The sequence below is a fragment of the Macaca mulatta genome, chromosome 6 (genome assembly GCF_049350105.2).
Source record: "Macaca mulatta isolate MMU2019108-1 chromosome 6, T2T-MMU8v2.0, whole genome shotgun sequence".
Taxonomy (NCBI): Eukaryota; Metazoa; Chordata; class Mammalia; order Primates; family Cercopithecidae; genus Macaca; species Macaca mulatta.
The window spans coordinates 132,043,639-132,071,210 of NC_133411.1; the positions used below are offsets into that span (position 1 = coordinate 132,043,639).

General features: G+C 45.1%; 1 protein-coding gene and 1 long non-coding RNA gene across 2 annotated transcripts in view; one reads left to right on the forward strand and one right to left on the reverse strand.

Annotated features, from left to right (window-relative positions):
• Window positions 1-16,065: 16,065 nt before the first annotated feature.
• LOC114678892 (uncharacterized) lies at window positions 16,066-20,257 on the reverse strand. Its single transcript, XR_003730523.2, has 2 exons — window positions 20,001-20,257; window positions 16,066-17,854 (listed from the first exon to the last, which is right to left on the reverse strand). It is a non-coding gene; the product is annotated as an uncharacterized LOC114678892 (long non-coding RNA).
• PRDM6 (PR/SET domain 6) overlaps window positions 18,958-27,572 on the forward strand; it is a 98,707-nt gene continuing 90,092 nt past the window's right edge. The window contains exons 1-2 of the mRNA XM_028849695.2: window positions 18,958-19,449; window positions 19,929-20,529. Coding sequence (XP_028705528.1) covers window positions 19,944-20,529 — 586 coding nt within the window. The 5' untranslated portion in view covers window positions 18,958-19,449; window positions 19,929-19,943. The remainder of the gene's footprint in view (window positions 19,450-19,928; window positions 20,530-27,572) is intronic.

Genomic DNA, 27,572 nt, shown 5'->3' on the forward strand with positions numbered 1-27,572 from the left:
AGTTCTCTAGGGAGAATGGCTGAGCTACAACTATGTTTTCTACATCCTCTAGCTTAGGTTCCTGTGTGCAGCATAAACTTTTTCTCTGTTGTGCCCATGAGAATTCCTTGAAACTTGGGTGACCATATAATTCATGGTCAAGTTGGGACAGTTTTTGTGAGTGAAAGGAGAGCTGTTAATAATTACATTGCGGCTGAGTACAGAGGCTCACCTGGGTAATCCTAGTGTTTGGGAGGCTGAGGTGAAAGGATAGGATAGCTTGAGGCCAGAAGTCTGAGACCAGCCTGAGCAACATAGCAAGACCTTTGTCTCTACAAGAAAAAACAAAACAAAGAATCTCACCGGGTGTGGTAGAGTGTGCCTATAGTTCCAGCTACTCGGGAGGCTGAGGTGGGAGGATTGCTTGAGCCCAGGAGTTCCGGGCTGTAGTGCGCTTTGTTGATCGGGTGTCCACACTTAAGTTCGGCATCAATATGGTGACCTCCAAGGAGCAGGGCACCCTCAAATTGTCTATGGAGGGGAGAAGCAGCCCAGTTTGGAAACAGAACAGGCCAAAACTCCCATGCTGATCAATAGTGGGATTGTGCCTGTGAATAACCATTTCTTTCACTCCAGTCTGGGCACCATAGTAAGAATGCATCTCTAAAAAATAAAAAAAAAATAAAACTACTTAGCCAGGTGTGGTGACATATGCTTGTTGTCCTAGCTACTGGGGAGGCTGAGGTGGGAGGACGGCTTGAGCCCAGGTTATGAGGTTATGGTAAGCTATGGTCATGCCACTGCACTCTAGCCTGGGTGACAGAGCGAGACCCTGTCTCTAAAAATTAATAATTAATTGATTAATTAATAATTACCTTGGTATAATAGCTGAAACTGGAATTGTCTGGGGCAAAGTGGGATGTTACGGAATTTGAAAGATTAATATGTCTTTATGCATTTTGCTCTCACCTTGTTTTTGCCAGATCCTAAACTGCAAAGTCTTCTCTTTCCTTTTCCCTAACTTAAAAAATTTTACATTTTCTGAAATGAGATATATTCTTGTCATTTAAAAAAGCCACATTTTGTTTTCACCACATACAAGAAAGGTTACCTGTGAGACAATGAAAGTGTTAATTAGCTTGATTGTGGTAATCACTTGACAAGGTATACATATATCTGATCATCACATTGTACACCTTAAACATATACAAGTTTTATTTGTCAGTTATACCTCAATGAAACTAGGGGAAAAACCCCACATCTAGCATGAACCAGATACCTTCTACATTACTTAATTTTCCTGACTTGGTGAAGGACCCTTCCAGATACTGTTATGCAGTTTACCCTGACACTCACTAGACTGTGCATACCTTTGAGCAAGTGCTGCTCCTAGTCATCTTGGTGCCCCTGTATCTCAGAGTGCCGGGCACAGAGATGGTACTCAACCACATGTTTGTTGAATGAGGGAACACCATACGTGAGAAAGAGACAAATTTCACCTCCTTTACTAATTGGATGTGCTAATCTACTTTAGAATGTTTCCTTCTTCTCTCTAGATTGTCACATGGAATTACATATTTTTTCCTACTACTGCCTTGGTAGCCTCTGCTGGTACCTGTTCTAATATGTTAGCATGTGGCTCATCCTTCTATCTAAAGCTGTGGCCACTCTGTGGACCTTATAACAAAGAGAGTGTGAACTTCACATTAAATGTGATTCGAAGCTTCTAGATTCCACGTACATATTCAGCTATATAAGCACCTCCTAAACATGGACGGAAATGCCTTAACACATGTCAGATGAGATTACAGCTCAGATTCCATTCAGGATCAACATACTGCCCGGCTGTCTGGTGAAGCTGTGCTAGTTTTTATAGTAAGAAAATAGTCTAATGAAGCTCTTGATCCATGAAGAGTACAAGTGTGCTACATGAAGAGAAATTGTGAGTAATTCATGACCCAAGTCTAGGATAAAATATGCATCATTAAAACCAGCATGCCTCAATCTGAGCTTTCAACACTTAGAACTTTGGAATCACAAATATTGGATTGTTATCATTTTCGAGCAAGCACACTTCAAGCATGTCAAATCCTAGTTTTTCAGAGGAATTGTTATAGAAAACTCCCTCTTAACTTTGATAGGTAATTGGATGTGCTAACCTACTTTAGAATGCTTCCCTCTTCTGTCTAGGCTACCACATGGAATTCTAAAGACACACATTCTCCTTTCTCAAATCTCTCTCATTTTGCCCACCATTCATTTAATTTTGATGGTAGAGGTCTACCCTGAATGTTATATAACATGTATTGCATTTCAATTCAGACAAAGAAGTGAGGATGAAGAATTTCAGCTCATTTTTTTTTTTTAATCTGAGGCTAAAATACAAACAAGAAAATGTCAGAAGGACCATTAAAGACTTTCTTTCTGTCAAGCTCATAGATGCTTGAATAGCCTCGATCATCTCAAAGACCCTAGGTGGGGAACAGTTATGCAGCATGTTTGTTGGTACTTGGGATGGAAAAGAAGGATGCTCATTTAGGATGCCTTAGTTAAAGAGCCCTGCCCACCGAGGCTAAAATGTCTTTTAAGAAACAACTCTAGAGAATGGGCCACCTTATTGTTTCTTCAAGAGCTGGCATCTTTCTGTTCCTTACTTTTCTACTGTGCTACTATGAGGTGCGTTAACTTCTTGCTTTCTTCTTCCAAAGAACCCGCTCTTATAGACCCAGAGACTCTACCCCCAAATCACATTACCCAAGAGAAAAAATCTGATTAGTCAGTCAATCCCTGCCAGCACAGAGTTTGCCTCTCGGCAGAGATCTTAGATAAGGTCACCAAGTCATGTGTAGATAGCTGTGATTGGGTTAAGCTGCCATTCTTGGTCAGCTTCGCTATGGCCAGTGTACTGGTTTTAAATGATACACTTATATGTTACATCTGCTGGTAACAAACTCCTCACAAGGGAGGCCATGGAAATGGCAGGCACAATGAAATTTCCCAGCCCCTGACATTCTGTTCCTTTGGATAAGTGAGAGGAGTTCTTTGATTTTTGTCACCACCCATTTCTTTCTTCGTTAAACTTCCATCTGCCCTGGTCTACATATTCCCCACTCCACTCCAATCCCATAACATTCAGTGGTGAAGCTTTTCCTTCTGAGTGTGTATATTTGTTCATATTTGACTAAGAAATCTGGAAATTGAATGTATTAAATAAATAAAAGTTTCCTCCATTCTTCCAGGAGCTGATGTAGCTTATGTTATTTCCAAACTCTGTATTCCATGTAGAATTCGTGAAAGCCATGTAGTTAAAAATTAATTAGATTACTCTCTCAGGTTATCTGGGGCTTTGCTAGGACCAGCCAAGTTTCCATTTCTTTCTTTTGTGTCGTTCAGATCACATAATGTTTTATGCTTTCATTTCTTGGCCCCATGATTACACACCATGGAGCTCATTTAGAATGTCCCAGCATTGCTCCTGTGTGAGATATGAATGCATTCTGCCAGTCCACAGACGTGTGCTGGCATTTCCTATTAAAGAGAAAATGGACCACACACTTCTGACTTGTGCTTACAAGGTCTTAATGGAAATTATTAGACTTTAGGGAAGACTTGCAAGAGATAATGGTAATGTAGTAATTTTATCAGGTCATTCCATCTGAGAGGAAGAATCTCTTAATTTCCCTCCCTTCATTGGAAGAACTGTTTATGAAGGTGTAGTTCGACAACTCCAAAGAGCTGTGTGAAGGCTCTATGGGGGTCTCAGGGGCAGAAACTCTTAGCTTCAGAAAGGACTTAGGAGTATAAACAGATACTAATGCAGAAATAATTCAATGTGTAGCTATTTATGACTGGCATCATGAAAGACAGTGAGCCCTGTATACATAGGCAGAGTGCAAGAATGCACTCTCCTAAAACACAGAGGGCAGGTGGACTCAAACTCTCTCATTTGCCAGCCCCACCCTCTAGCCCTGCCATAGTCTCTGAACTACAAGCCTCCTGTTGGCTTTGACTCTCTGGGTTTTGTCAGTGACAAACCTCCATGTGGTAGGAATTTAGGGTAAATGCATTCATTCATTTGTTCATTTATTTATGTGTACCCTTGTTCATTCATTCATTCACTAATGCACTCACTCTTTCATTTAATGATGATTTAACAAGTATTTGATGACAGCCTCCATGCGCCTAGTGGCATGTCAGGAACTGATGGTGTATGAGGGGTATGTGAAAATAAGGGTAGGTAACAATCCCTGTATCCCTGTCCTCCAGAACTTTATGGGTTTTTGTTTTTGTTTTTGTTTTGAGACGGAGGCTCGCTTGTTGCCCAGGCTAGAGTGCAGTGGCGCCATCTCAGCTCCCTGCAACCTCCACCTCCCATGTTCAAGTGATTCTCCTGCCTCAGCCTCCGAAGTAGCCAGTATTACAGGCGTGCACCGCCATGCCCAGCTAATTTTTGTATTTTTAGTAGAGACGAGGTTTCACCATATTGGCCAGGCTGGTCTCAAACTCCTGACCTCAAGTGATCTGCCCACTGTGGCCTCCCAAAGTGCTGGGATTACAGGTGTGAACCACTGCACCTAGCCCTTTATGGTTTTATTTAAGAGACAAATCTAGTACATATTTTAGAGTTTAGTATAACACATGACAGTTCAGAATGTCAGTGCCAAAAAAGTGACCCAGATAGTATGAACTATAGGAGTTCCCAGAAAGGTGAACATAAGCAGGGGAGGTTACCAGGACAAAATGGGACTTGAGCAGGATCCTGAAATATAGGGGCTTTTAGCAGGAATGGAACAGAGAGAAGGGACCTCAAAACAAAAAAACACAGAATAAGCAAAGGCACAAAGTCATACACGATAATACAGTTTATAGAAGAGAGTAAGGAGATTATTCTGGCAACAGGAAAGGTACCATATTTGGAGTTACAAGGGATAAATGTCAAATTAGATGAGGGCCAGATACTGAAGGAATTTGAGTGAGAGAAACAACGTGTTTTGGCTTTATTCAATATAGGTTTGAGAACTTTTAGCACGTCTGGAATAGAAATGTGATGCTGTTGCAAAGAGCTTACAGTAGCTCAGGGGTTCCACCATTACCCAAATAATCAGATGGTGTTCCTGGAAGTACAGTAGGGAGGGGAGCTCTGACACAGGCAACCCCCTAGTAAGTAGTGAGAAGAGGAAAGGGAAATGGATCAAAGAGGGAGGATAATGTCTGATTTTTCTAACCTTATATGAAATGTTAAAAGACTTTCTTTCTTTCTTTTTCTTTTTTCTTTTTTTTTTTTTTTTTTTGAGACAGAGTCTCATCCTGTTGCCCAGGCTGCGGTGCAGTGGCACCACCTTGGCTCACTGCAACCTCCACCTTCCAGGTTCAAGGGATTCTCGTGCCTCAGCCTCCCAAGTAGCTGGGATTACAGGTGTGCACCACCACATTCAGCTGTTTTTGTTTCTTTGTTTGTTTTTAGTAGAGACAGGGTTTTGCAATATTGGGCAGGCTGGTCTTGAGCTTCTGGCCTTAAGTGACCTACTCATCTTGGCCTCCCAAAGTGCTGGGATTAATTACAGGTATGAGTCACTGTGCCTGGCCAACTTTCTGGCATATGTGTACATGTGTAAACTTGAATCAAACAGGAGTTGCCAGTGAGACAGATCCTTTTGTGCAGTGGCTTCTTTCAAAAGGGGAATGTATTGGCTCACATAGCTCAGGGCAAGAGGGGGGATTTAATGTACAACTTCAGTAATTTCATATAAAGTTTAAGACAATCACTTTTTCTTGTTCTATGACTAAGGTTCAAATAACTCACATATTTAACATACTACATAATCCTTAAATATTTAGCACCGCTTACATTGTCCAAATTCCCATAGACGATTTTAGAAAAGAACAAACTACATACAGATATAATAATGTAATAATAATACTTACATAGTACTATGTGCTGGGCACTCTCATAAGCACATTATGTTATTCATATAATCCTCACAATAACCTTATCAGATAGGTACTAGTATTCTCAACTCAAGTTTTAAAAATGAGAAAAAGGCCCAGAATGTCTTAATCCATTTTGTGTTGCAATAAGGGAATACTTGAGGCTGGGCAATTTATAAAGAAAAGAGGTTTATTTGGCTCACAATTCTTCAGGCTGTACAAGAAGCATGGTGCCAACATTTGCTCAGCTACTGGTAGAGAACTCAAGCTGTTTCCACTCAAGGCAGAAGGTGAAGGGGAGCTGGCTGTGTAGAGATTACATGGCCAGAGAGGAGGCAAAGGGGTGGGAGGGAGATGCCAGGCTCTTTTTAACAACCAGCTCTTTCAGGAGCACCCACCCTCCAGAGAGGGCATTAATCTATTCATGAGCAGTCTACCTCCATGACCCAAACACCTCCTATTAGGCCCTACCTCCAACATTGGGGATCAGATTTCAACACAAGGTTTTTGAGGACAAACATCCAAACTGTAGGAGGGAGAATTTTATACATCTAATAAGTTGTACAACTTGGATTCAAACCCAGTCATTCAGACTCCAGAGTTCATCCTCTTAACCACTATACTTCTACTGATAGTAAAACTTGACAGATGTCTCAAGAAAATTACAAATTAACATCCCTCAAGAGTATAGATGAAAAATTTCTCAAAATACTTCAAACCAAATTCAGGATGAATTATTTGATAAATAATTCAGGACTACTCATCATGACCAAATGGATTTATCCTAGGAATGCAAGCGTGGCTTAACATTTGAGACTTGATCAATACAATACAATGTGTTATAGAATAAAGGACAAAATCACATGATCATTCCAATAGACCAGAATATACATTTGATAAAATCCAACATCCTTTCATGGCAAACAAAATAAAATAAAATAACTGGGAAAAAAAGAAAACTGCATCAAACTGATAAAAGCTATGTTTGAAAAATTCACAGCTAACCTGGTAGAAGACTGATTGCTTTTTTCCCTAAGGTTAGGAAAATGACAAGAATGTCTACTCTTGCTACTTCAATATTGTACTGGCTCTAGCCAGGGAAATTAGGCAATAAAAAGAAACAAAAGACATCCAGATCAGAAAACAAAAAATAAAATTACTCTTATTCACAAATGACATGATCTTTTTTGGAAATCCTAATGAATCCACAAAATAACTGTTAAAACAAATAACAAATTTTAAATGATAATGTTCAGCAAGGTTGCAGGATACAAGATCAACACACAAAAATCAATTATATTTATATATGCAACAATGAACAATGAAAAAATGAAATTAAGAAAACTCCATATATTATAGTATCAAAAGAATAAAATACTTAGGAATAAATTTAACAAAAAGTGCAAGACTTATAACTGAAAACTACAAAACGTTGTCAAAAGAAATTAAAGAAGACAAATAAATGAAGACATCTCATGTTAATGTATCAGATGACTTAATATTGTTAAGAATATAATACTCCTTGAATTGATCTACAGATTCAACGCATCCCTATAAAAATCTCAGCTAGCTGTTTTTGTAGAGTTTGACAAGCTGTTCCTAAAACTCATATGGAAATTAAATTCAGAATAGCAAAGAAAAAAATATTGAAAAAGAGGAGCAAAACTGGAGAACTCCCACTTCATGATTTCAAAACTAACTACACAGCTGCAATAATCAAGGCGGTGTGGTGCCAGTACAAGAAGAGATATATAAGTCAGTGGAATAAAATTGAAAAAGTGTAGAAATAAGCCCTTATATTTATAGTCGATTGATTTTTCAAAAGGATACCAAAACTGCTTAATGGTGAAATAATAGTCATCTCAAGAAATGGTATATGCAAAAGGTTTAATTTGGACTCCAACCTCATATCATCTACAAAAATTAACTCAAACTGCATCATAGACCTTAATATAAGAGTTAAAGCTATAAAACTCTTAAGAATAAAATACAGGAGTAAATCTTAATGACCTTAGTCATAATATGACCCAAAAAGACCAGTGAGGAAAGAAAAAATAGGTAAATTGGACTGTGTGAAAATTTAAAACTTTTGTGCTTCAAAGAACACCATCAAGGAAATGAAAAGACAATGCACAGTTTGGGAAAAAATATTTGTACATTATATATCTGATAGGAAACATATCCAGAATACACAAATAATTCTTAGAACTCAACAACAAAAACACAAATAACCTAAGTTAAACATGGGGAAAGGAATTAAATAGACATTTCTCCAAAGAAAATGTACAAGTGCCCATGAGACACAAAAAGGACCAGGCACTGTGACCCACACCTGTAATCCCAGCATTTTGGGAGGTCAAGGCGGGAGGGTCCCTTCAGCCCAGGTGTTTGAGACCAGCCTGGACAACACAAGGAGACCCTGTGCCTACCTACAAAAAAATTTAAAAATTAGCCGGATGTAGTGATGTGCACCCATGGTCCTAGCTACTGGGGAGGCTGAGGCAGGAGGATTGCTTGAGCCTAGGAGGTCAAGACTGCAGTGAGCTGTGTTCATTCCACTGCACTCCAGCCTGGGTGACAGAGCAAGACCCTGACTCAAAAACAAAAACAAAAACAAAACAAAACAAAAAGAAAAAGAAAAAAGGACACACAAAAAGATGCTTAGCATAATTAGCTATCAGAGAAATACAAATAAAAATCACGATGAGAAACCCATACCAAAAAGAATGGGTTTCTTTTTGAGGTGATGAAAATCTTCTGTAACTGGATAGTGCTAATTGTTGCACTACTCTGCAAATATACTACAAATCATTGAATTGCATACAGCTAAAAGGAAAATTTTATAATATGTAACTTATATTTCAATAAAGCTGTTATTTTTAAAAAGCATGAGAGAAAATATTGATAAATGTAGTTATAACAAATTTAAATAGCAAACAAAATTCTGGAGAAAAAAAAAATGGGCAACTCATAACCCAGAACCCAAAGAAGGTTAATTGTCTTAATAGAACAGGAGCTTTTATAAAACAAAAACACAAAACAAAACCACACACAATCTAAAGGGAAAAATAGGCAAAGGATATAAATCGAGTTTTTTAATAAAAAGAAAACTCAACATATAAAAAGTTGCTAATTTCCAATAATAAGTGACGTCAGTATTACAACCTCACTGAGAAACCAGTTTCAACCATCAGATTAGCGCAAATCAACAATTTTGATAACACTGTGCTGGTGAGGATTCAGGAAAAACTTTATAAAAGTTTTTGCCTATATTATTTTTCTCCAGAATTTTGTTTTTTATTTAAATTTGTTATGGCTTTTGCAATGCAGATTATTCAAAGCTTTTTATGTAACTAAATAAATGAGGAGCAATTTGGAGATTCACATACCCTTTGCACATTCACATACCCTTTGACCCAGCAATTCCACTACTGGGAAGGTATTCAGCGTGAACTGTAAATACTTAACAATCAACTCTCCCCACAAAAAAAAGGTAATGGAAGCCTTTTATTTGTAGACTTTGCCAATTTTAATGGTGTAAGTAGTTCCACCACACCAATTTCAAGCTACTGTCCTAACATCAACTGATATCAGAATTCCTGGACTTTTCACAAATGGCTGTCACAAACCCGTCTTAGCACACAACTGAATATTCATCAGGAAATGCAAAAGAATATATGTGACAAATTTCAAAATTATGTGTAATAATAAGAGATTTGAAACAATCTAAATGGCTATCAATGAAGAACTGCTTATTAAAATACAGATGGCGAGAAACAAACAAAATAGACAACTGCTTAAATTAATTAGAGCATAACATTATAAAAACAAATTGAAAATCCTCTTTATTTATAAGTATATAACAATCTCTAAGCTATATTTTTAAATGGAAACAACTAAGATGCAGAGCAGTGTGTATCATATAACATTTGAGGAAGAGGTGTAACTATATATGCACAGAATATCTCTGGAAGGATATTTAAGGTACTAGCATCATTTATTTCCTCAGGAGAGGAGAAATGCGTGGCTCATCCACATACCTGATCAGCATGCTTCTGAACACTCTCCGGCACTCTGCGTCTATCTGGACTATCCTCTTGAGTCCTCTGTTCTGCACTCTAGCCACCTTGGCCTCCCCAGAATCTTGACTCCATCTCCTAGACTCAAGAAGTTGCTGGTCTCCACCTAGTTTTCTCTTCCTTGTGCCATGTCCTGAAGGCTGTCTCAATATATGTGGCTTGGTTAGGGCTCAAGTCCAGACCTGGTCAGTCAGTGTACTCTATTTCCTTGGTCGTAATGGCTAGTTCAGGGATAGTAGTGATAGACCATGTTAGTCTAAGACTTAATTCTAGAATTTCTGTTGGAAGTTTTTCTTCTGGGATTGCTATCTTATTCTAGAAGAATAATGTGGGGGCAACCACATGAAAGATTCTGCCTGAGATTAAATTCAGAACAGAGGAAGGCAGAACAAAGAGATAAAGAGACTGAGACTTCATGATGTTGTTTGAACCTCTGAATGCATCCGAACCTGAAAACCATAACCTGTTTTTTTTTTTAAATATTTGAGCCATCAAATCCTTTTTTCCCCAGTAGATATCAGTTCAAATAATTTCTGCCACCTGCAGTTGAATGAGTCTACAGTAATATAACTAAACTACATCAGCCCTGCTTCTTTTTAATACACTTCTCAAACTTTGGGGATACATTACAGTGGTCCTCTATCGTTTTTTTTTTTTTTTTTTGAGACGGAGTCTCGCTCTGTCGCCCAGGCTGGAGTGCAGTGGCCGGATCTCAGCTCACTACAAGCTCTGCCTCCCGGGTTTATGCCATTCTCCTGCCTCAGCCTCCCGAGTAGCTGGGACTACAGGCGCCCACTACCTTGCCCAGCTAGTTTTTTGTATTTTTTAGTAGACGGGGTTTCACCGTGTTAGCCAGGATGGTCTTGATCTCCTGACCTCATGATCCGCCCGTCTCGGCCTCCCAAAGTGCTGGGATTACAGGCTTGAGCCACTGTGCCCGGCCCCTTTATCTTCACACACACACACACACACACACATACACACACACAGTCACTCACAGACTCACACCAACTTGATCCTCTCTCCTTTTCGTCAAGGAGAATGGAGCGGAGGGCTCATACCACCCATTCTCTATCTGGCAATGAAAAGACAAAGAGTGCCAATAATCATGCCACAAGCAAAATGGCATCTACACAAATGAAATACAACATTGCTAAACGTGAATGTACTTCCAATTCATTTTTACCAAGAAAAAAATCGTTTTAAAAATGCTTGCACTCACCTTAAAAAATCATTTTTTGGGGGACTAGCCCTGTAAAGAAACTCATGGAAATCTGTAAGAGAATGGGACCAACAGAAGATCTTGAAGGTGACAGAATAGCAGTGACAGTCCTAAACGGGAAGCTTACTGGAATGTTTGACCTCTACTGGCTCCAAGACAAACATTTGTTTGGAGGAAACAATTGTGAAAAATGCCTCTGTTTGAAAACATTAGCTTACGGAGCAAATAGTTGACTTTAAAATCTATACTTAAACTATTAGGTTTCTGCCAAATAAAATACTTGTCCACCCAAACATATGTTTCAATGAAAAATGCTTGCCATTGTAGACAGACCAGAAGGAGATGCCCAAAATATGCTCAAACTTTGCAACATTTTAAAAATCAAGTTGTTAACCACTGAATTGTCAAAATGGTAATTTTCCAATCAATGTTCCAGTATCACTTGTCAATTATTGTATTATAAAAATAGACTAATAACGTATTTTATGATTATTCATCTTTTAAAACATTCTATTTAAGAATCTGGCAGTCTTATCAATGCAAAAATAATTTTTTTTCTTTGAGTGTCAGGAATCCTAAGTTGCATTTTTGCAATTTCTTCTTCTTTTTTTTGAAGGGAGATTAACCATGTAACTTGGAGTCTTCCCAAAGATCTTTTCCTCACAGATTGGCACTCTTCGTCTTTGTTGTTTCATTCCAGAATGCAGAGTAGGAGCCCCTCCACTCCCTTCTCCCTTACAGAAAGGAGAGAAGACTAAGTTGGTGTAAGTCTGTGAGGGACTGTCTATGCAGGTGCACCTGTGTGTATGTGAAGATAGAGGACCGTGGTCATTTGTCCCCAAAGTCTGAGAGATAGGCATGTTAAAAAGAAGTAGGGCTGATGCAGTCAAGCTATATAACTATGGTTAACCTGTAAGGATCTTTGGGGAGTGTCTTTGCTTATTCTAAAACATTTTCCTACATGGTCTTTACCTCAGATGTATCTGGATCACTAGTCTTTTAAACTTCACTTCATTCTTTTTTTCATCATAGTTCTTTATAGTTTAAAAAGAGCAGCTCAGAAAATCATAGTTTGTGCCATCCAGAGCTAGGAAATGGCATTGCCAAGCTCACCAAATCACAGTCCAGGGGAATATGGGCTATACTGATGACCTTATCCTGGAGCCCTCAACTGTTTTTCAGTTACCCTAATCGTGAGTTGATTCTCTGACTTAAGCCTGAACATATTTTAGGTCACAACATTCTCATAAAAGCGTCTTTCAGAATCTATGGAATATGGCTTCAGGACCCCCAGGGAGATGAGGTCCTGGTTCTTAGGGAGGGCAGCCAGCTATCCAGTCATTTTTCTCATGAATGGAGGAAGAAAAGTCACCTGGGCCTCTCAGACTGTGTAGGGTCCAGTTTTTGGGTTTTTGCTCAGACAGCCCCTGTCCTAGAACACCTTTCCTCAGTTCCTCCCTACCCACCTGAATGCACACAATCTTTATGGCCCATCTCGTTTGTGAGGCTTTGCTTGATTATCTCCTAAAGTGATGGCTTTCTCTTCTGAACTCTTGTGCCACTTGTTGGCTCTTGAACCTGGGCATCATAGAAAGAAACTAAGTCTCTGAAAGATTTCCACAGTATAAGATCATGGAAGGCAGGGGTACCACAATTTACACACTTTTGGTTTTCCTCACAGTGACCTGCATGGTGTCTTTATTTTGGTTTAAAGACAAGTTTTCCAGTTTCAAAAGGAAACTAAGAGTAGGTTACTTTTTTCTTTGAGAGGCTGTTACACAGAGAACATAGACTCACCGGAAACAATTCAATGAAAACAAGCCTTAGTGTCACCCTCTGACACCCTAGCTCAGAGGAGGGTAAGGGCATGCAGCCAGACAGGAAAGTGTATGATGAGGGAGGCAGACAGGCTTCCTTGGGTTCCTCTAGGTATATGTAAGATCTGCTGTGAGAATATGCATTCTCTTTCCTCAAGCGGCCCTGGGAAGGGGGAAGCCTCAGGAACCCCCTCATTTAGATGGTAGCTGGAAGCCACTCCTAGAGACTGTTGCTGGGCACTCAGGGGAATCTACCATGCCTAGGAACTGCCAACCCTCAGAATGTGAATCAACCATAGCATATGTTTCTAATTTCTAACAGATGCACTGTAACATGCTTACCTCATCCTGGTTATGACTGAAGTCCTATAGGCTTCAATTAATTTAAGCAACAATCTGGTGACCAACAGAAGACTGTGTTTGAACCAGGTAGCATTTGCTAGAAGAGCTTCAAAGGAGATTGTCCCAGAGATCTCTACCAATAGTCTCGTGCACACAGTAGGTGTTCATTAGATGTTCTGTATAGCTGTTAAATTGTAGGTAACGATAATTGGGCTTGTCTATTTTTACAGATGCTTGGAAAAATATAAGATTAAATTGCTGGAGAAAGAGTGGGATGGGAAGGAGATAGTGAAGGGAATGTGTGAGTTTCTGAAGGGATAGCTATTCTTGTCTAATTATTTCTCTTTTCCTTGACTTGTCAAGACAAGAAAAAAAAAAGTTGTTTTTCACCCAGTGGCTATTCATTAAATCTTTATGGGACTGAACTGCCACCAATATGTTTTAAACTCACGAGACCTTTGCAAATTATAATAGCTGATTTCCCTGCAAACGGAAATGATATATTTAGAGGCTTTCCTGGAAGAATGAACTGGCCCCAGGGATTCATAATGGACTGTAGAGCCTTTCACCTCAAGGTCAGTAGGTCAAATCCAAATCAGGCCTGAGGTGGCTGAGAGGCATTGTTTGAGTGGCAGCTGTCGGGTGACCAGGGTGAAAGGAGCTGGAGGCTTCGGCTGCATTTCAAGTGATGTGAACAGGTGCTGTCTGCCAGGGTCCTGGCGGAGGATGAAAGAGAGTGGTCACAAATCACCTGGGGTTGGTCTCCCAGACTCAGAGGCCATTTTTGACCTGGCAAAGTGAGGAGCTGAACTTCCAAGTACTTTTATGAGAGGAGGAAAGCTGAGGGAAGGACATGTCTAAACTGCCAAGGCCTCAGAAGAGGAGGGTGTGTCAGATGAATGGCGAGGCACCTGCTGCATCACCTGAGGCCAGAGCTGGCTTCTGCGAGCTAAGCATTTCACTGCCTTCTACCTTCTCTGCCTCACTCCTTGCTCGCTTTCTTTCCAATGGTGGCTGGCACTGTCTTCTGTCACTAAGTAAGGACGAACAAGTGAAGATGCAAAGGGATCAATGGGCAGACTGCAGTGATTAAAAGAAATGGTGAGGGTTTTCCAGTTTTCAGTTGTGCAATACATTTTACACCCTGCACATCTTAGACTCACAGGATGCAGGAGTGGGGTATAAAATATGTAATAGAGTGGGGGGTCAGAATTCGGTAGCTGCTTCATAAAAGCTCAGGACAGAACACTGCATTTGTCCTACCCCTTCTTTGGACTGTTGAAGAAATTGAGGTCCGGATAGTTGGTGGTGGGTCACTGTGTCAGGGTCTAAGTTACCAGCAAGTTAGGTGACTCCAACTGATGAGAATAGTCAATGGAGGTATTGAAAGGATATCAAGTAGTACACAGCAGCTTAAGGGAAGCAAGTGTGGCCAGTAGCGAGGAGGCAAATCTTTGACAGTTCTTCAGGAGAGGTCCCTTTTACTGCTTTAGCCACTGGTTATAGGTTAGGGCAGGGAATATCCTGCTCTGGAGAGAAAACTGGCATCTTCTTGCTTCAAGTCTCTATTTAAATTTCACTTTCTAAGAGAAGCTTTCCCTGGCCATTATATGTAAAACAGTATGTAACCCCTTCCACTATATGTAACCCCTTCCACCTACATGCACTCCCTTTCCCTCTATTCTTTATTGCTTTTCATGGCACTTATTCCCATCTGACCATTACTCATTTATTACTTACTATTTACTTTCAGTCTCTGCCTCCAACCCCCTTCTCCATGATCCCATTTCTGAGGGGTAGAGTGTCCTCCAGAAGTTGCCTGTACCCTTAGGAGAGGAGGTTCCCTTAGACTCCAAGTCTGGGCAAGTTTCAAAGCTCCTCCCTTGGGAATCTCATAGGGATGGGGGTGGGGTCCTGGTTTTTTTTTTTTTTTTTTTTCTCAGCGCTTTCCCCTTTTGCCTGCAATCCAAGATCCTCAGTGAGAAGGCTCTTCCCTGGTCCCAAACCATGGAGGAAAGGAGCTTTCTGAACAAGCGAATGAACCGGTATGGAAGGAGAAAGGGCCACCGCAGGCCAGAGTCTCTGTGCTGTTTGGATACCACATTTTCAACCAAGTTTTTGCTGGCAGGCTCAAGGGACCTGTCTGCTAATATGGCTTAGCAAAGATTCCTCCTAGCTCTATCCAGCCGTTCTCTCTCCATTTTTCTTTTTCTCTTCCCGCCCCTCTCCTTTCACCTGCAGCCCACCCCCCACCCCCATCCATTTCCTAGGAAAATAAATCTCTGGGAGGAGGCAGGAAGAGTGGATCTCAGCGAACCCTTCTGAATAAATGTCTATATTAATGAATTATTAACTCAGCCACCCGTGACCTTAAACCTAGAAGCAGGAGCACCCAGGGCAGAGCGGAGAGCTCCTGAATCCTTTATTGGAGTCCTGTCAAAGGCAACCGACCATTTGTTCCACTCCCCCATCAAGAAAACATAATTAATATGAAAGGCAAACTTTTGAATTGTATGTCAAATGAAATCAGATAGAGGGTCTCCTGGACAAAACCCCCTTCTCTCCTCCTACCCCTTCTGCTGCTCCCTCCCTATCCTGGCCTCCAGCTCCATCCTTCCCCTCCCAGCTCAGGGTACAATGGGCTTCCCAAGGATAATTTTCGGGGCGAAAATGCTCGAGAAAATAATGAATTTGGGTAATTTATCGATCCTGGCTCCTCTTCCCACTTGTTTTATTTTAGAGGTCGTTAATCAATGAAGAAAAACACCACCGTGTCCCCCCGTTTGCATTTAATACACTCAGGCTCCTTATTTATTCCTCTGGAACAAATTCCCAGCAAATATTCACCCATCGATTTGGGAGCCATGGATTTTTATAAAGGTTTGATCGCTTTCTAAGTGGTCGAAGTGATTTGTTTCCGCGGTCTTCTCAGTATTGAAGGGGGTGGGGGGAGCGGATTTGAGGGGGTGCATGTCCTTGCCGTCGGTGGGCTCACTTTCTAAAAACTACTGATACGCGCCAGGGTGTCCGTGACCAAGCGGGCCCAGGGTCAACTGTGTGAGGGGGGAGCGCCCCTCAGAGCGCGCGTAGCGTCGGGGGTCCCGCCTACGCTGCTGCGCGCCCTTTTGCGCACCGGGAGGGAACCACGCCGACCCAGCCTCAGCCGAACTCCGCTGGCATCCGGGAAGCCGCTGTGGAGGCAGGTGCCCAGCCCGGCGCCGTGGGCCTGCTGGGGAGAAGCGCGGGAGGTCCAGACTCCCGGTCTATTCCCTTCCAGACTTCTTCGTTCGCTCCCGGGCCTTCGGGGCTCTCCCTCAAACTTTCTCCTGCCCCCTTCACGGGAGGTCCCTGTACCCTCTGGGCCTTAGGGTCCTCGGGATCGACTTGTGCCCAGGGTGGGTGGGGCGGAAGCTTGAATCGGATAACCCAGGTACGCCACCTGTAGACGTAGTGGGCGAGGGGGACTTCGCTGCCTTCTCAGCTTCTTCCCTGGCCCCCGCAGCCAAATCTCTCCCATGGTACCCCCTCTGGCGTCAGTCTGGACCGAGTGGCTACAGGTTTGACTAGGGTGGGCAGTAGATGCACTTGGCACCTCACCGAACGGTGTTTGAATCCGCCTCCATTACTCATTAATGGCGTGACCTTAGGCAACCCATCTAAACTTTCCGAACCTCAGCGGTCCCCATCTACAATATGGGGGGTTAATGATAATGCCTTCCCCGCATGGTTGCTAGGTGGATTAAATGGACGTAAAGCGCCTACCCGCGCTCGGCACGTCCAAAGCTCTCATTAACAGGTCAGCTAATCTTATTACGAGAGGAACCCTGCCCCCTCTGCTTCCCAGAGTGTGGGCGGCATGAGGCCACCGAAGCAGCTGCTCCAACTAGCATTTCAAAATCCTTTCTAATGGTGGCAGGGGGTGAAGGGGTAGGGGGGAGGCGGGGTTGGGACTGGTAGAGGTTCTTTGAGACTTCCAGTTCTGGGGACCATGCACTTGGAAGTAGCTGGGTTTGGGCAGAAACAAGAAGGCAGATGACGGGACCGCTGCCGGAGTCCGGACTTCCATCCCTGGAGCTCACTGTCTCTCCCAGAGAACAGAGGAGTGTCCTGGTTTCTCAGCAATGAACCAGGAGAGTGTGAGAAACAGCATTTGTTTCTTCTCCCGTGGCCCGACAGACCACTCTTCGGCAGTTCTGCGAGCAGATTAATTGAAGCGGGCCTGGAACTTCATCCTCTCCTCCCGATGGAGTTGCTGGAAGTCTGCGGAGACTGCCTGGTTAGCCTCCGGGACCACAGCGCCGTGGGTTTTCCCTCGTGGCGTCTGCCTTAAACTTGGGTGCTATCAATCTATCCAACAATGATGGATGACCTTGTCATAACGACGCCAGTCAAAACATTTTCGGTTCAACTCCGTTCCAACCAACATCGAAGCATCCTGCATGAGACCCGGATGAAGTCTAAACAGCACGTTTCTCAGGCTCAGACAACTTGAGTGGTAGGAAAAGAAAAAGAAACAAGCAGAAATCAGGAAAGAATGGCTATTAATTGTTCAGACTGGCAAGTGCTAAATAAGTTAGGTTGTTTGAAGAAAGATACATGCCGTTTCTTCTCTTTGAGGTATGGCCAGAACCCCGGCGATGGGAAAGTACCTCCTGAATTGGTCAATTTCACACACCCTGCCTGTGCTCTCTACCATCTACTACCGAAAATGCCAGGAAGAGCTGGGGGGCAAGTGCCTAATTCGTGGGCGCCAGACTGCATCGAAGGGCTGCCCTGGCACAAAGTCTGGGGAGAGGGCATGGTGGAGGTGGGGCTGCACTCCCACCCTGTCCCTCTAACGTCAGGTTTTGGGTAGAGAAACCTATGCATGACCTCCGGGGGCAGCCGCAGGCAGCTGACTGCAAACAGCCTCGCCCGTGTCCCATAGCAGTTGTGCCACCAGATGTAACACTGGATACTTGCTTCCGGGCCCCAACAAGGAGAGGGAAAGAGCCCTCCAGAAGACAACCCGAGAGGGGGTCGGCAGAACGCTGGGTGGTGTCCAGACTCTATCGCAGCCACCTCCCAGCCCCACGACCAGGCTTGAGTCCCTCCAGGACCAGCTGCTCTCGGTCCCAGGACCCTCGGTCCCACGCCTCCCTGCACCTACAAGCCTGCCTCCTGGGCTGCAGACAGAGGGTTTCACTGTAGCGCGCAACCCGTCCCGCTCCGACCCCAACTTTTCTCCCCGGAGGATTTATGTTAGAAGTTGAGTGGCGGGCGAGTGGACTCTGGCACCCAGAAGCACTCCAGGAAAAACTGAGCCGGGCAAAAGCGCAAACCCGGTCTCGGCAGCGCGGGCTTGCTCCAGCGCCGACACTACAGCGTGTGCGGAGATGCATTCCGGTTGCCGCGTTTCCACTGCTTTTAAGATCAGGGCACTGAGCTGGGACCCAGAAAAGACATATCATGGGCAGAAAGAGACAACAGGCTAGCGGGAGACGTCACGCCAAAAAAACTGGGGATGGAAGGGCGGAGGAGTTTGTGCGGGAAAGGCGCACTGGCGGTGTGGGTCGGGCCCAGTTAGAACTTCCTTCTTCCCTCTCCCCTCCCCTTCTTCTGGACTGCCTCCCCTCCCCTCTCCGTCCGTTCGTTCTCTCTCTCTCTCTCTTTCTGTCTCTCTCTCTCTCGCTCCCTCTCTCTCTCGCTCTCTCTCTCTCTCTCTCTCTCTCTCTCACACACACACACACACACACACACACACACACACACACACACACTTGTATTTTGTGCTGTCGTAAAACCCACGTGTCCAGCCGGGAGGCTGCCAGAGCGTGGAGCCAAGGAGCCAGGACGCGGCAGCGGCCCAGCGCAGCAGCCCACGGCGGTTCAGTCCGGCGCCCAGGTCCGCCCGCGCTCTCGCGCCCTCCGCGGGTCTCCAATTTTCTCGCTCGCACGTCGGGAGGGCTCCGGGCGGCACAATCTCTAGGACTCTCCTCCCGCGCTGCCCAGGGGCATGTAGCGCAGCCAAGGCGCACACTCCGCACACCCGCACGCTCACCGAGACACACTCACGCACCCACTGGCAGCGCCGAATTTTCAGGTAAGGTGAGGCTCGTCTGGGACTTAGAGTCTAAGGCTTGGTAGATAGGAAGGTTGGTGGTCCTAGGTTGGGGGCGGGGGGCGAGACTGTTCCGCCTTCTGGCATCTGAGGCCAGCGCGGCTCGGGCGCTGCGCCACCCCGGCTCAGGTCGGCTCCGGGCGCTGGCTGAGGGCGGGGGTTGCGTCCTGCAGCCGAGTTCTACCGGGCAGCGCCCTCCTGTCGGGCCCCAGCATTGCTGGATTGGAGCTGGACGCTGCGATCGGGGAGGCAGAGCGGGGTGCACACAGCTCCCTCTGTGCGGCGCCGCAGCTTCGGAGTAAACTTTGAGCCCCAGCGGAGTTGGGAAGAGGGAGCCGCGAAACCCGGCGGCCGCCGGCTGAACCACCGGCTCGGGCGCTTTCTCCAGGGTCCCAGCGGCCCTCTTCCCGGCTCCATTCGCCCAACTCACGCGCCCCCTCTTCCCTGCCCTCTGCCCCCAGTTCGAGGCGTCGGACATGCTGAAGCCCGGAGACCCCGGCGGTTCGGCCTTCCTCAAGGTGGACCCAGCCTACCTGCAGCACTGGCAGCAACTCTTCCCTCACGGCGGCGTCGGCCCGCTCAAGGGCAGCGGCGCCACGGGTCCCCTGAGCGCGCCGCAGCCTCTTCAGCCGCCGCCGCCGCCGCCGCCACCGGAGCGCGCCGAGCCTCCGCCAGACAGCCTGCGCCCGCGGCCCGCCTCTCTCTCCTCCGCCTCGTCCACCCCGGCTTCCTCCTCCACCTCCGCATCCTCCGCCTCCTCCTGCGCTGCTGCAGCCGCTGCCGCCGCGCTGGCTGGTCTCTCTGCCCTGCCGGTGTCGCAGCTGCCGGTGTTCGCTCCTCTAGCGGCCGCTGCCGTCGCCGCCGAGCCGCTGCCCCCCAAGGAACTGTGCCTTGGCGCCGCCTCCGGCCCCGGGCCCACCAAGTGCGGCGGCGGCGGTGGCGGGGATGGCCGGGGCGCCCCGCGCTTCCGCTGCAGCGCAGAGGAGCTGGACTATTACCTGTACGGCCAGCAGCGCATGGAGATCATCCCGCTCAACCAGCACACCAGCGACCCCAACAACCGTACGTAGCCGCAGCCCGCGCGCTCTCTCCCGGGGCGCCGGCGGGCGCGGGCGCGGGCGCCTGTCAGGGAGGCGGGTCAGATAGGAGTGACACGGGGGTGGGGGGGGGAGCAGCTGGTCCTGGCCGCTGGCCCGCGCCTCCCGGATCTCTGACAAAAGTTTTCTGGCGTTGGAGAAGGAAAGAGAACGGATGGGACGGCCGGTGGCACTTTGGGGTTCCCTCTCCCTCCTTCCTTCTCCTCACCTGCTTCACAGTCCCAAGTGTTTGGGGCCGGAGTCTCCTGTGGACCCGGCTTAACAAACCTCTGCCCTCCCGCTGGACAGTGCCCGGGGCCAGACGGGTAGTGGCAGCGTGTGACAGGGGGTGTCTGGGACCGGCCCTGCCTGACCTTAGCCGGGACGAGGGAGGGACCCTCAGCGTTTCTGGGGAGCACGCAAACCAGGGCTTGTTTTTGCTACTCGCCACCCCACCTCTGGTGGTGACTGCGTCAGGTCATTTTTGGGCCGCGGGGTTGTGGGGGAACCGGCCGGAAGCTGTTCGCTGGCGAGGCCTCACCAGAGTAGGAATTTTGGTTGATATTGAGTCCGTTTCTCCTTGAAGGCAGGCAGTATTCTTAGATCTACTGTTCATTTAAAAAGGCGGAAAAGAAAAAAAAAAATGACTGCTACTTACTGAGAAGAAAATTTGTGTTCTCCGCTGATTCAGCTGATCCCGCTTTATCCGCGCACCTTTGACCCCGCAAACATTCATAACCCATGTTGGTTTATATATTTGTTTTTAGAAATTACGGTGACTATAATTTAGTAAAAGACGCTTACTCCCCTCTTCCTCCAAGTTAATAGCAAATGCCTAACTAAACATCAGGATTCCTGTAGCTTCGGTTCCTATATCCACAATTTGAAACGCTTATCACAAGTACAGTTCCATTTGGTGATTTGGAAGCAAAACTCTAAATGAAGATCAAACAATATGTACTGCTTTATACCTGCTTCTTTTTGATAATTTCAGAAGTTATACTGTGTTTACACCTATACTGTGTTGGGAGTGTTAAACGTGCTTTCAGAGACTTCTGGAGATAACATTTAAAGTATGTTAAGAGCGTCAGATTGAAAGCAATACAGGATTTGAATGATCAGCATTCATTCAGCTATTTTCTTCATCTCATTCCTTCGTCTGGCTTCTGTATCAGTAAAGTTAATTAAAAACATTTATTTTTATTCAATTTTGAATAAGTTGCTTCTTGCAAAATGTCTACTGCTCTGTGTACTTCTTAATTCGTTTTAAAGCAAAATAAGTTCAGTTATAGCTTTTTAAAGGATTCCCTAAGTCGTTGATTTGAGGAAAAAACCACTGGGCAACTGCCTCGTGATTGAGGTCTATGAATATTTTCATTATGTTGGACATAGTTGTGACGGAGATAATAATTACCAACAAAAAGAGTAATCGTATTTACTTTTTCTTTATAAAGTTGGAGGGTAAAGCACTGGCTTAAAATAGTGGTTTCAACTCTTATTTTGCTGTGCAGTTGAGAAGACTTGTATTTCAGAGTTTCAGGAAGTTTTACAAAATTATACTCTCCCAACAGATTTCAAAAAATACTTATCTCCTACTGAATTTCTTGAATGTGTGTTTTTGAAGCAATTATTTTAAATTGTGAAATAGAGACTTTTAAAGTGCCTTGAAAAAGGCATGTCTTACTGCTAAGTGAAATATAGCCATTGCAGGCTGAGACTGCTTCATCAATCTTGCAATTTCACTTCTGAATTAAATATATGTTAGAGAAGTCACCAGCAGTACACCCCAAATCCCTGGCTGTGTGCTGAGCTCCTGTACTGTTCACAATGCAGTCTGAAGATTTAATACATTTTCACCAAAGAAAACTTAGACTAATCCGAGAAAGAATTAGGATACAGTCCTAATTAATATACGAGTATTGAACCAGTTTATTGCCTGGGTAACTTTTTTCTCTGGTTGGAGAGAATAAATTACAATTTTATTTAAATGATTTATGTTGTGTTAATCTTCTCGTATCTCCTGTTGAGCCAACTAGATTGTTTCAGTGTGTGAAGTGCAGGGGAAAAGACAGAAGAAAAAGAAAATTAGATTGTCCTGTTAGAGTTACACCCCACGTTGCTCCCTAATTAAAGGGCAATTGAGAAAGAAAATACAAAGCTGAGATACCGCTGTGTAATGCTGGGAGACCAGATCTCCCATTCTTCCAGGAACTTCTCTGGACAAGTAAGCTTAGGCACTCATTTGAAGCCATGGGATATACTATTACAAAGATGAAACGTGATTGAGTTTAATCTACATAGGGGCTTAAAACAAGTCAGAAATACAAATACTGGGAAAGTCATTTCCTTTGGCAGGGGAAGTTGGCATAATGGTTATTGAAAGGCTGTGAAAAAGAGAAGCTTCTCCTCATTCTTGAGTTGTATGTGAGTGGGGGTGGAGGCAGAGAGAAGCTCCTATTAATTTATCATGTATAGATTTCCCTAGTTTTTCTTTTAGTTTTTTTTTTGTCATATCCCTCTAAAAGAATTCTGTGAAGTGACCACTTAGCATTGTTTCGTTTTCTCACTTCATGCTTAAAAGGATAGGTATTGAGTTGTTTTCTCATTTTCTCACAAGGTGAAATAAAAAGGGCAGGGTAGGGCAGGGGGTGCCTCCTTACTTCTCCCTTCCCTTATAGCGAAGTAACTTTTTGCCTAGGATCAGCAATACGTATCATTGCTCTGTAAGAAAAGAACTTAGGAACACTAGTTTCACCTTGAAACTTTATTGGCATCTATGACAAATGTTATAGTGATGGGGCTTGTAGCTCTCTTTCGTTCTAAAAGATTTTAAAACAGCAGAAACTGCAAGCTAGCCCGGGTGAGCTTCTCCAATATATTACTGACTCCGTATCAGTTTACCCTGGGACTGAAGTACGCTTTCCACCAGAGCTCTGAATGCTTTGCTGCTGCTGCTGCTGCTGCTTTCTCTTAAAAATCAAGTGGTGCCTCCTGCCATATAAATGGGGGTTGGGGCCCTTCCTCCCCCCTCTAATATTTCTGCCCTCATTTGCTGCTGGGCTGCCTGAAGTCATTGATTTAGTCAGGCTTCATCGGAGTAGCCTCTTCCCGGGTTCTGGGAGCTGGTGTGTTGCCGGAAACATTGTCACTTACTCTTGAAAAGTACAGAGAGACAGTCATGGGTGCGCCTGGCATGTCTGAGGAGCATCTCAGTTATTCTCTCAGCAGAGCCCATTAGTTTTTCATGCCTTTTTTGTGAAGATGTGCTTCCCTAGGACCTGGGAGGGAGGCGGGAACTGAGCCACTTTGGGTGTCTGGGGGGAGAGTTGGACCACCTTGCAACTTTCCCAGTTGGGGGAGGGGTCTCTGTCCCCTCCCGATTTACTGGAACCCTCCTGCGCAGGGAACAGTGCTGGAAACAGCGCCGTTGTGTGCATGGGTGTGGGAGCAGGGCTTGAGGCTCCCTTACTGGGAATGCCACGCTTTCCAAGGGTTTAGGGAGAGGGGCTGGGGAGAGAAAAGGAAGTCTGAGCCTAACACTGGTTTGTCGGGTTGCTTGCTAAGGGGTCAAGGAAAGAGATAAAGGAGGGCGAGTGTTTTCTGACCTTCCCTAGTCCCTCCCCACCCAGGTGGAAAACGCAGGTCCTGTTTGGGCAACTTCCAGCCCTGTGGCACACCAGCAGGCTTTTCGTGCTACCAGGGGACATCCGCTGCGCCCCTTCTGCCCTGCGCCTCCTCTATCAAAGACCAGCGAGCACCTTAGATTTCAGACGTGGTCCGGGTGGGAGAAAGCTTTGGCTTCAGTGCGTGGGCTTTTGTGTTTCTCTCTCTCTCTCTCTTTCTCTCTCTCTCTCTCTGTATGTGTGTGTGTGTGTGTGTAAGCCCAGCCTCATCCCGTAACACACATGATTTAGCTATTTTACATCTTTCGTTATCTAGCGCCCTGAAACCGAACACAGAGCCATATATTAGATTGAGGTTAGAAGAGGTGGCGACTGTTTATTTAAGGTGATAAAATGGTCCATCAGCAGTAATCTCCATCGATATGTGCCACCAGGAGATGAAGGATGAGGGGACAAGCCACAATTAATTGCCCTATAGTTTTGTAGGAGAGAGTGGAGCCAGCCCAGACCCGCTTCGATCTCCTCTCGCGGCTCCTATTCATCATCTCCGCATTGTATATGGCAGCCTCGCAGGGGCAGGGGCCGGCGAGGTTTATCTCCGCGCAATATTCTCTCACCCTCACAAACTGGCGCTCCCATTTAATTTATTAATACAGTCATCGGAAGACAAATAAGACCCACATTTTCTCCCTCCCACCTTCTTGCCCTCCTCCTTTTGTCTCTCCCTCTTGGTCCCAGGGCCAAGCCGGCAGCCAGGCAGGGCAAAGAACGCCTAGAGCTTTTGCGATTCGCCGGGAGCTTTAAACTCGCCTAGAGGGAGAGTTCCTGAGAGGATTCCCACAAGCTGGGCCGCCCCGCAGGGTCGAGACTGCAATCAATTGACTTCCCTTCCAGCGGCCAGGCAAACCCGCCTCGCCTCTGGATCTACTTCTAGACCCTCTCCCGGGGCTTGGAAGACCCCTGCCGGGTGGAGGAGGAGTGTCGGGTGGGTGGCGGGGTGCAGTGGGGACGTCGGATCGTGGGTGATGTCGGCGGCCACGCCTCATGTTAGAAGAGAGCTTTTCGTGGGCAGGAGCGGGGTGGGACCTTCAAAACTCAGCCTTCGGCCCTGAGGCCTGGGCGCCCCACCCCGCCCATCGCTCCCCCTCAGCCATCCCATCTAGCCTATAGCTCGAGAAGGCAGTGGGGGGAGCGCAGGCTGGAGCCCCGGGGGCGTGAACCCCACGCGGGAGGTTCGGGTCCGGGCACTCTGCCTGCCTACCCTCTGCCCAGCTGCCCAGCCCCCACGCCCCTCCCCGCCCAGGGCGCACGCGGCACTGCCAGCAGGCTGCACTCCCGGGTCCTCGTCGCCAGGCTGGGATCGATGGACGCCGGCCCCTCAGGTCTCGGCCTGTGGGACTGAGGGCCGCGACCTTGGCGGCGGTAGGGGAGGATTTACAGCCCGGGTGGGTAGTGCCGCCCAGGCGGGGAAGCAAGCTTTTCACCTACTCCTTGATTTCCTACGTACAGGGTGGGTGAGAGCCAGCGAAGGCCTCGGGCAGGTACTGGGAAGTGAAGATGTGGTGTAGCGCGCACTCCCGGCGCGCCTACACGTGACTGTTGGCCTCTCCACAAGCCAAAAACCCAGAAGCGTTTTATATTTCACCTTTCCTAGAACGAGAAATGAAATTCCAGAAAAGAAAACCATGGTCTGCTTTGCTGCCTTTACCTTAAAATAGATATATTGTAAAGATCTATTGCACTTTAAAGACATTGAAACAATACAGAAGGATAGGAAATTAAGAGTGAAAGTCTGCTCTTAGCTGCACTTGGCCTGGCCTTCTGATGCCAGTAGGTGAACAAGTCTGTAACCTAATGACAGCACCTTCCCTACCCTTAAACAGGAGCATTGACAGATTTATTCAAGATAGAAAAGGAACCATGATCTCTTATATTACCTAATGCTAAAATGGCATTTCAAAGTGTGTTGCTTAGAGCATATGAAAGTATCTCTCACAAATGTAAAAAAAAAATTTATGAATAACAATTATGAACTTGTACAAAAACTCTTCCCCTGATTTTAAGAGAAAGTATGAACATTTACTTGCTTCCTTGTTAGGAACTTAAGTAGTTGTGTTATGTATTGCTTGCCCTGGAATGCTCTGTGTGTGTATATATAATATAATGACATATATGCATTTATATATAGTTTGGGCATATAGCCTACTTCTCTTTCAAACCTTTTCATGTAGGTGTTTATACTCTGCTAGAATGTTTGTCTTGAGCATATTTGTCAACCCCAAGAAATGTTACTTGTTTTGAATATCCTCAAGCTACCCTGAGACTCAGACATAAGTTAGAACCCAAATGTTTCAGGTGGGGGAATTTTGTGTATTAAAAAATAACATTGGAATATAACATGTATCTTGATGGCAGTTGGTCAACTTTTCTGGCAGAATATTTTGATATAGCATGAAGTGGTTCACGAATTAAGAAGACCTTTGTTGGGTGCACTAATTAAAGTTGATTGACTTTGTCTAGCCTGCTGTGGACCTAACACACAGGTAGTCTTCTAGATATTGGTAGAGCCTCAGTTATTCACTCTTAATAGTAGCATAATGCTACTATTAAGTTTTTCAACTCTTTATGGAGACAAATGAAACAATAAGTTGAAGACGGCTTTAGAGGACTTCTTGGAGAAAGGCCTTAGCCACAGTTTTATTATCATGCATTACAAATATTAGAAGTATGCTTTTGTCTTTGAGGGTAGTGGTACCTATGCTGATGTAGTTGATGGGATGACGTGTGGAGAACCATGTTGGAAGTTGACAATCTCTGGTACAAGCTGCTAGGGAATGAACACTAAACACTCTTGCTTCTCACCATTTGCATCATTGAGTTGAGCAGAAAAAAAAAAAATAAGTTAGGCAACTCCCTGGAGTGACTTATTTCTATTTCCATGGGCATATTGCCTTTGCTTATTGTCATTTTTACCTATTTTTGCAAAGGTGCTGAAAGGCTGTCTCTGAGGTCAGACAATAACATTCAAAATTATAGACATTATCTATGTATTTTCCTATCCATTCTCTTACTTTAATGTCTGAAAACACAAGAGTGTGGGAAAGAGGGAAACCTCTATAACTCAATCATGCTACAGCAATTTTCATGGCCCCCAAATAGTTACTTCAGTGAAATATTTCAATCCAATTGAGTCATGAGTTTGAATGTTAAATTCTCCCAGCTTTCATTAGTCTTTTAAAAAATCTCTGGGTTTAGGGGCCTTGCAGTCAGGCAGCTTTGGCTGTGAATCCTTTCTCTGCCACTTTCTAGCTTCTGGTTCTTGGTGGAGTAACAGGGCTTGGAAATTGCTTTATCTGCAGAATGGGAATCGTGATACTTAGATAATATGCTGGTTGTTGGTTCCAGA